At 47.2% G+C, this 9,382-nt stretch overlaps 1 protein-coding gene across 3 annotated transcripts; it reads right to left on the bottom strand.

Annotated features, from left to right (window-relative positions):
- On the bottom strand, positions 313–7,759 carry PDE6D (phosphodiesterase 6D). Of its 3 annotated transcripts, none has more exons than XM_021394103.1 (4): positions 6,338–7,759; positions 3,433–3,558; positions 2,503–2,608; positions 313–943 (listed from the first exon to the last, which is right to left on the bottom strand). In XM_021394103.1, the coding sequence occupies exons 1-4, from the start codon at positions 6,429–6,431 to the stop codon at positions 862–864; spliced, it is 408 nt and encodes a 135-aa protein (XP_021249778.1). In that variant the 5' UTR covers positions 6,432–7,759; the 3' UTR covers positions 313–861. The 3 variants fall into 3 exon arrangements, with proteins under 3 accessions (XP_021249778.1, XP_021249779.1, XP_021249780.1); XM_021394104.1 differs by lacking the exon at positions 6,338–7,759 and adding an exon at positions 5,429–6,305; XM_021394105.1 differs by lacking the exon at positions 6,338–7,759 and adding an exon at positions 4,109–5,416.

Genomic DNA, 9,382 nt, shown 5'->3' with positions numbered 1-9,382 from the left:
CTTCCCACAGAGCCACTGGAGGGCGGCAGCGCTGCAGCATTGGCATGGGCAGCAGGACGGGACTCACAGGTACCCGCTCCCAATCCTCCCAACCTTTTATTAATATATTTTTATTATTTCGATGCCTTCTACCTCCCCCACACACACCGAGCGGCTGAAGACAAACTCTTCCCAAGAGTTCAGAGTGGCTAGAAATACAGAGAGCCCTGTTCTGCTGCTGATGTGAGTGCTGAGAGTGTGTGTGTGTGTGTGTGCGTGTGTGTGTGCTGCCAGGCATTCCTGTAACGGAAAGAAAAACGCACGGAATCAATGTTGCTTCCCTTCTTCGGATGGTAGGAATGTTTTAATTGAGAAATTTGTTTTAATTACATTAGGTGATATCACAGTCTATTTTACAAGGTCAGGGGAAGAGGAAGCGTGGACCGGTTACACAGAAATCCAGTGAAGGGATAAAAAACTACAACGTGAGAAAATGGAAAGGTCAACTTAATCCCCCAAAAAGGAAACGCATCGAGTTTGGTGTGAGTGGAATGGGAAGATTTTTAACAGGATCCATGGAAGTACAAAGGAGGAAACTAACATAATTTACAGCACTGGTTCTGCATGACCATCGTTTGCCCATTTTTCAGAGACAGCCTCTATTCCCCCACGCACCGCTGAGCAGATGGGCCCGTCTCTGAGGGTTTGGTCGGGTCTGGTCAGAGAAGAAAGCAAAATAACCGATGGGCAAAGGTCACAAGCCACGTGGAGGTGGTCCCCAGGGTCACCGCCTACAGGAGTGTGTCTTCCACTGGATAGTCAGGAGGTTCTGCACCAAGAACTGCATGGAGGGAAACTAAAACAGCTCCAAAAAGCCCCATCTCAAACGTAGAAAAGTCTCACTCTGGAAGTGCTTACAAGAAGGTCGTCGTCGTAGAATTTGGTTTCTATAATAACATTACCACTGTGGAAGGAAGAGGAGAAAGAAGAGGTGTTAGAAGAATGCACGGCAGAAACCAGCTGCTCCCTTCCGTGCTGCCACGAGCCTGGGCTGACGTCTACCCCCGCTCCACCAGCCTGAGCTCAGAGCCAGGTGCAGGGAGCGCTGCGTCCCAGCCCTGCGCCCACTGGGGCTGAAGGATCCCTCCACCACATCCCCACGTGGAGCAGCTCCCACCGCCCCCGCTGTGCCCTCCCCTTCCTGGGACAGAAACGCTGCTCACTGCAAGCGGACAGACTCCGGGGAAAGAACGGAACATTGGAAAATTCTGTGTCATTTGAGAACTGGACCCTCAAGACTCAAAATCCTGAAAACGACGTGGTGTCCTAAGACGGTCAGTACTGACTTGTCTGATGTCTCCTTGCTCTGATTCCTAAACTGGCACCTCCTGTACAGACTGGGAGCCACCAGCTCTGCGAGCCAAGGGCACGTGTGGCACCTACAACCTTGTGAGCAGGCGGTGCCGGGAAGCACTAGCCCCACGCTAATACTGTCTTCTGAGCCCACTATCTCTTTGAAACGTGCTGTGAATAGAATCAGTGCTGGTGGTTCCCATCCCAGTGCCTGCTCTGTGTGCCTGGCTTTCCTCCAGATGGAACGAGAGGGAAAATGCAGGAGAGGGAGGTCTTCCAGAGGACACGGTGACCTTGCGGTGAGACTAGCTGCTCCCTATCTGCCTCGTGTTGGCACAAGGATTCCCACAGCCTTCTGTCTCTGCTGGCAATCTGCTCCTTGTGTGCTTGCCAGCACCCATCTAGCACCGCATCAGCCACAGCAGGGAGGGAGGCCCTTCATCAGTGATTACAGCTTCCCTGGGGCTTTCCTCCAGGAGCTTTTTCCTTCATCTACACAAAGCTTGTGCCCTGCTGTTCGCATTCAGAGCAGTGCCCGGCCTGCGTTGTTCTGACCTACTCAGAAGTTGACGTGCAGACTCTGGCCTGGGCTAGATGTTTATGAGGGAAGCGTGTGAATCCCATTATGGATTACAGTAAAATGACTGTTAAAGGTGTTGTATCCCCAGATACAACTCCATATGACTACATGTATAATTTATACTCACACGTGAAAGACACAAAGCTTGGCAAAAAGCTACAGTGATGTAACAGACACCAGAGCAGCTCCCACGGGTGATGCATCACATGATAAACACCCACCTTGGGCAAGATTCAGTTACCAAGAGCTGTATCTGAGAATAGCCCAAACATCTCTTTTTTATGGGCCCACGTGGATGTAAGGGGTACTAAGTTGTAAAGCATTTTAAAACCCTTTTACAGATCGCCTTTCAAAATATGAAAGCAGCTCTAAAGAGGGATCAGTTCCAGTTTCTCCAAACTTTTATTGCTATATAACAGCAAATTGGACCTATGGGAAAAAAGATAACGAGGTTGGCTTAGCCCCTTTGGTCTCTCAGTGGCTAACAGCAGTGAGGGTGACTCGGTTGGTAGCAGCTCTCTCCATTCCCACTGCGGCCCCCAAGGAAATGTCACACCTGCTCTCAGACTCCGTAAGCCCAAGGCACTCACGTTAAAACGTTAGCTGACATCATCTGTGATTCAGGTGCTGCCTCTATCAAGGACTGCCAAGTGTTTGTGGAGTTAGGAATCACAAAACCAAATTCAAAGAACCATTCTGCAAAGTAAAAAACAAGATTCAGACGCATTTGAAAGAAGAAAAAATAATACAACCAATGGTCCTTTTGCTTTTCACCTGACAGGCTGGGGAACTCCCTGAACTATCCTAACTCCTCTGCCAACATTTTACATTTAAATTACTTTGTGCTGCACCGAACCCTGCCCTCCTCTTAATGCTGATGCTCCCTTTCTGTAATAGCTGACGGACATGATAAAGGCACGCCGCTTCCCTGATCGTCAGTGGAAATTCCATCCCACCTAACTAGGAACGGGGAAGTCACGTTCCCCTCTTGCAGCCATCCCCCGGATCCAGTACAGCTGGTTACCCCAAACACCAGGAGATCGATGTTTATCTGCCCCTCCTCCCCCCAGATTAAGAGCCGTGCTGCAGCGACGGAGCTGAGCTGAGCTGAGCCGTGCCGCGTGGAGGCACGCAGACGACTGGCGGTGGCACTGCCGTAACCAAAGTGCAGCAGAGCTCCGTGGCCCAGGCCGCAGCCTGCCCACAGGGAGCAAGAGGTGCTGCTGAGGAAGATGCACGCGTGCCCACCGCGGGTGACGCTGACATAACGTGTTTCCTAGCCTCAGGCAGCCTGCGGTGGAGTTGTGCCCCGCAGCGTGATTACCCAGATTTCTGGCTTACATAACGAAGCGTTAATACACTTATGAAATGCTATCCCTAATGCTGCGGCCCATTCGTCCTGATAAGACGAATGCTTCAGTGCTACTCTGAAAAATGAAGATGTCTGTGTTCGACCCGCTTGAGTGCCTCTGATCCCCGCCATGCTGGGGTTCCCTCCCGCGCTGCAGATGCGTGCGTACCTTCTAGACACTGCCCTTTGAAATAAACTTTCTGTTCCAGTCGGAATTTCTCCATCTGTTCTGCTGAGGAAAAGTTTAACTCCCGAGACACTGCTTTGCATTTCAGGATTTTTTTAGGAACTCGAGCTGTCAAACAGATACACAACCATTATCAGGACACAGTAAAACGAACCCAGCTGCTATTACAGTATACTTTGAAATACTGATTAGTGCAGTACAAGATCAGAGTAGCAGGAGAAATACAAACACAAAGGGCTCCCCCTGCTTTGCTTTTGTGTTTGTGGGAGTGAAATCTGAGATGCAAACAGGCAAAGCACCTTGCCCAGAGCCGGGAGCACAGCACTGCTCTCTCTGACTCCTAGCTCTTAGCTGTTTATTGCTGAAAAAAAAGGTTAAGTCAAAATGTGAGATGCAACTTAAGTTTCCGCTTTAGGAACTGTGCAGCCGAAGGGCTGCTACAGAGCAGAGCACCGAGTGTTGCTCCTTCTCACTACTTCTTCCCTTTCATACCACGTGTCCCCAGCAAACCACAAAGGGCTGCTTCTCAGCCCAGCAGCAGTTTCAGTCACCTGAACGGCCACAGGTAGAAAAGTCAGCTTCAGAATTTGACAGTTTAAGAGAGAAAGTAATCAGCGATCCAAGATACCTGGACACAGATACAAGAGGCAAACCGTACCTATGAGATCTTTCATATGGCTTTTTCAGAGGTGAAGGAGTAAGAGCAGGGGCACTTTGCAGCAGATATTCATTTGCTGAAAGGTCCAAGTCAGGAGACTGTACCAAAAATCTCCAAAGCCTGCTGTATGTAAATGATGTGATCGTACATAATCCTTCCTGTGTATTAGAAAATGTTTCTTTCATGTAAATTTATTAGAAATAAAGCAGGGAGGGAATACAGCTGGTATGTGCTGTATGTGCCAAACTGTTCCTAAATGGAAAAACCCACCAAACTGTTCCGGAGCAGACAGCAGGCTGCTGTGTAATAAAAGGAAGAGTCTATCAAACCCCAGGCAAATCCAGCTAATGTAAAACAGCTTAATGGAGCAGGGCCTGCATATGAGACCAGCCGAGAGAGCAGGAGGGTGAGGGAATGCAAGTTGCCATCCTATCCCAGGGAAAGCGACGCAGCCCGTGGTTTGCCAAAATAAAAAAAGAAAGCTGAAAGTGCCAAGGAAGAGTTTTAAATTAAGAAGTGCTCTGATTGTTTTTTGTCTTTTTTTCAGCTTGGAAACCTGCACGGCACCATTCTTTACTGCCCTCACACGTACGGACTGCAGCCTGTTCTGAATAAACAGCCCTCTGCAGTTAAGTGTAAAATGACTTATTAAAACTATTCTGCAATTTAGTAATTACATTTCTTGATGAGCAGGTTTGCTTTAATACTGTGAAACTACAAAAGAAAAGGTTACTTTTAATAAAAGTAGGACTGTGTAGTCTTTAAACCCTTGATCTAAGAGATTTTAATTGATATTTATAACATCAAGCGGAACATTTTCATTTACTTCTTTTAAACTCATTTTCCTTCTGTACCTCTATCCATCTCAGCCTTCTTTCCCTGCTAAGCTCTATGGGAATGGCTTTTCCCCCCTCTCTTTTCCTAAGGAAGACCATCCCCTCATCCTTAACCTTTCCAGTGGCTTTTTCTAATAGCTGTTCTCCGCACCTGGTCAAGTTTGCAGTCACCTATCTAGAAGATGGATGACTGAACTGCACAGCAGATAAGGTCTGATCAACTCCTTGTACAATAGACATTAATCTCATGCCAGAATATGCTTTAATTAATTCCCCCAGCTCCTCTGATCGAGGTGAGCTGCTCATTCCTTAACCAACCGAGCTTCTGGCTTAGCACTGTTTAACTTGTCCCTGTTGCCAGACACCGATTCATTCCCATCCTTCTCCACATGTTCCAGGTGTCCTTTGAAGCACGGTATGCTAGCAGCTCTGCTGACCAAGAAGTACAGTGCCAGCCAGCCCCAAACGCACAGCACGGCCGTACCTTCGTGCTCCACCCCGGGTACGGACAGATCTTCTGTTCCTTGCCAGAGGATTTTCCCCGTTTCTGCATCCCGAAGATTCATCCAATTTCTGATTGGGAAGGAATTAAGGAGAACAAGCTATCTACGTCCCCAAATGCAGCAGCACCTGGAATTCTCGGTGAAGCTCTAATACAGGCTGCTCAAGCTGAGTCTCAGTAATGTCTTCTGACTCGCAAGAGGCCAAGGAAAAGAGTCATGGAGCGAATAAACGAACCGACCAACCCTTGACCAGAATATATGCAATGAGAGCTGAAGAGGCACAGATTCAGTTTTCACTTAGACTGAGGCTTGTTAATCTCATTTACCAATTTTTGTCACTTCCAAAGGATAAAGGCAATGTCACTGTGCTGCAGGGAAGCAGGAACGTTGCTAACAATAACAGATAATTCCACACAAACAAACGCTCCTCTCCACCACTTGAAAAATGCTAGAAAAGGAAGAGCTTCCTATATGACACTAGAAAAAAAGAATAACACTGATCACACTTGTGCTTTTTTAGCTTATAAATATTAATATCAAAGGTTGCTCCACTGCTGTTGACCTGGTAACTGGCACTCATGGGAATTCTTCAGCCGCTGAGCATGAAGAGAAGAGACTCACTTCACTCAGCCGGTGCGGCTGCGGCAGCCTTCAAACAGCCCGCACCAGTGGATTAGTCACTGGAGTTACAGGCAAGTATGAAACAGTCACATTTTCAAAGGGATAATTAGCAATGATCTTAAGCCTACCCTGGAAAAATCTCTTCTGTAACACCGCTCAGGTGTTTCCGTATCAGAGTAAGGCTCCTGCATACCTGCAGTGCTTCTCTGAACAGGGATACGGCACCAGCCCAGCCCGGGCCCTGTCGCAGCCCCTGCTCCGCTGCTCACCTGAGCGAGGTACAGGGAGGAGCTGTGAGATCTGTGTATTGACTTGATTCTCTAACACACACAGTTCCCGGGCAGGCTCCCACAGACTCTTCATATTGATCACTTTTCTTTCTGGAGCTCCTGGGAAGAAACGGATGCTTCAGCAAATTCTGTGCTCCGGGGTAACATTTGCTTTAAAATTCTGTGTGCGGAGGGGGGAAGGGAGACGGCTGCTGTAGGAACGGTGTGAGGAACCATTCATTGTGGTTCTCCAACCTCTCATGCCACAGTCTGTGCATATACGTAGCCCGGCTTGTTCTAAAAGATGTGCTTACTATCCGCCAGGAAAACAAGGAGAAGGTGGAGAGCATCGTCCCTGGAGAGCCCCATAATCCACCCTCATCTCCTGGCAGAAAGCTAACGAGTTGAAATCCCTCCCCAGGTACCAAAGCAAGGGAGATGGGGCTGCAGGCAGCAAGTCAGAGAGAAAACGAGCAGCAGTAGCACGGCAGAAAGAATCTGCAGCGGGGCTGGGCACCTCGTGTGGTTCCGGCTGGAAAAATCCAAGTCCCCAGCCAACACAAGCTGCAGGATGGAACCGCCCCAACTGTAATTTCAAATGTCAAAAAAAAAAAAGAAAATCCACCATTTTTAGATACATCTTCCCACAGACAAACACGAAAACCAGCCGGGGTGAAGCTATTTGCATAGAAAGCAGTGTGCCATCTATCAAACGCCGCGTACGAGAGAAAAATAACAAATGAGACAATCTGAGCATCTCACTGACAGATTCATTTATCTTCACAACACCCTGAGATGTAAACAGACTTGACTATTAGCAGTACAGTAATTCAGTAAATTGGGCACCTGATTACCCAAAACCTACATTACATTTAAAAAATGAGCCCCTTCAGATGTATATCCTTGCTATTTGTTAACTATCAGTATCAGTGGGAGTTAGGAGCTCCCAGGTCTGGCCGTAGGCTGTGCAGCGCCAAACTGAGAGCAGCAGATCACAGAATGGCTTGGGTTGGAAGAGACCTTAAGGACCACCCAGTTCCCACCCCCTGCTGTGGGCAGGGACGCTTCCCACTCGTCCAGGTTGCCAAAGCCCCCTCCAGCCTGGCCCTGAGCACCTCCCGGGCTGGGGCACCACGGCTCTGGGCAGCAGTGCCAGGGCCTCACTGCCCTCTGAGTAAAGAATTTCCCCCTAACACCTAACTGAAATCTCCCCTCTTTTAGATTAAAGCCATTCCCCCTCGTCCTATGACCATTAGGCCATGTAGAAAGTCGCTCTCCCTTCTGCTTATAAGCTCCCCTCAAGGACTGGAAGGCTGCAGCGAGGTCTCCCCAGAGCCTTCTCCAATACACTCAGCCTGTTCACAAGTTTTTTCCCTGCAACTAAACATTAAAAGGGAAGAAAAGATCATTACACCTCCCCCCCCCCCCAAGTCCTCTTCTACTGGAAAAAGCACTTCAAGAGATTCACTCTTTAAAAAAAAAAACTTCAAAAAGAAAGAGAAATCTGAATACAATGTCCTAAGTCAAAACTGAGATCATTTATAAAACTTAACCGTAATGGAATTAAAAAAAAAAAAAGGCAAAACTCATCACAAGTGATTTTTTGGCAAGAGAACACCTGACAAAGCTGCAGCTGTGCTGCTTACCTAGTTAGCAGCTTATCACACTATTTCTGTCAGCTCGCACAGAAAGGCTGGTGCTAGGGCATAGCCCAGAGTGAAGAAAATGGAGATCTTGAACCAAACCCACACACACAGTTATCTTCTAATGTGTTTAATTGGTTTAAGATTCTTCCATCCCAGCATGAGAGATGCTGTTACTAAAAATAAAAAGCGTTCCATCTTCCGGAGACCTGCGGGCAGGATGAAGAGGGCATCTGAAGTATCACTGAAAAGGAGAAAGCAAAGGAATCCAGGTTCAACACAACTGCTCTTTTTGGAGAGGCTCGTGCCAAGCCACCTGGCAGGAACAGCTACGGAGAGCAACTGCAGGGCCGGGCAGTTACAGCTCTGTGAACTTAATATATATTGAAGACAAAAAGGAAGAACAACGGTATATCCTCAATTCCGTTTCTCATTCTAAAATCACAAGGACGCTCCCCAGCCATTAAATGTTCACTCTCCTGACTTGTGGGGGATTTTTTTGTAGGAAACAATGTCTGATTTAAGACTCCAGAGATCAAATACTCTTCAATCCCGAAGGCAAGGAAGGATTAGGTAGAACAGCTGAAGGAAGGGAGCACTGTTGATCTATTTATATTCCACCACCTATTGGGTCAGCAAAGTCTTACATAAAAGCTTTGTAGTAGCTGGAATTCGACTTGCTTTATATACTTGACATGAATTAACTTCCTCACAGACCTACTTTGCTTAGCCTGATGAAGGGAAATGGTTCGTGCCTTTCTAAATCCAATTTCTGTTGTCTTGAATGCCTCTGATCTCAGAGCAGAAATTCCTTCTCTTTCGTATCTGTCACAGACATCGTTTCCTTCAAACAAGTCAAAATACACATACTTATCTTTAAATGTTTTAGCATTGCACAGATTCCCATCCATTACCACACTGGTAATTAAGAATAACCTTGAAGGAAGGGAATGAGTACAAGCAAAATTAATCATTAAAGGAATACGGAGTTAGAAGAGTTCTGCCCCAATCTCCCAGATTATGATTTGTACGCTGCAATGTTCAGCACTTCCTGAATATCCAAAAGGCTGCAACAAACAGGGGGTGTCATTTCTCCCATTACAAACCGGTCTATTTGTCATTTTGTTCCTTGCTGTCTACACCATTCTGAAACCTTAGGAACTGCTGCACTCTTATCTCTCATAATGAAAGCGAGCCTAATGTTCAGAACCGCTCCTGGATGAGGTCTTTCATCATCTTGCCAGGTTTTTTTGGTACATGAAATGCAGCATCAAGAACAGTTCACTGCATGCCAGGTGCAAACAAGATCTCAACAATCAACTGGAAATAAGGATTGTCCTACAGCATAAATGACAAAGAGAAGGCAGAGCTGCTAAGCCCGGAACCATTCAGACTTACACCT

This window comes from Numida meleagris, chromosome 4 (genome assembly GCF_002078875.1).
Source record: "Numida meleagris isolate 19003 breed g44 Domestic line chromosome 4, NumMel1.0, whole genome shotgun sequence".
Classification (NCBI taxonomy): Eukaryota; Metazoa; Chordata; class Aves; order Galliformes; family Numididae; genus Numida; species Numida meleagris.
The sequence above is the reverse complement of the archived record's forward strand: the minus strand, read 5'-3'. Positions and strand labels throughout refer to the sequence as shown.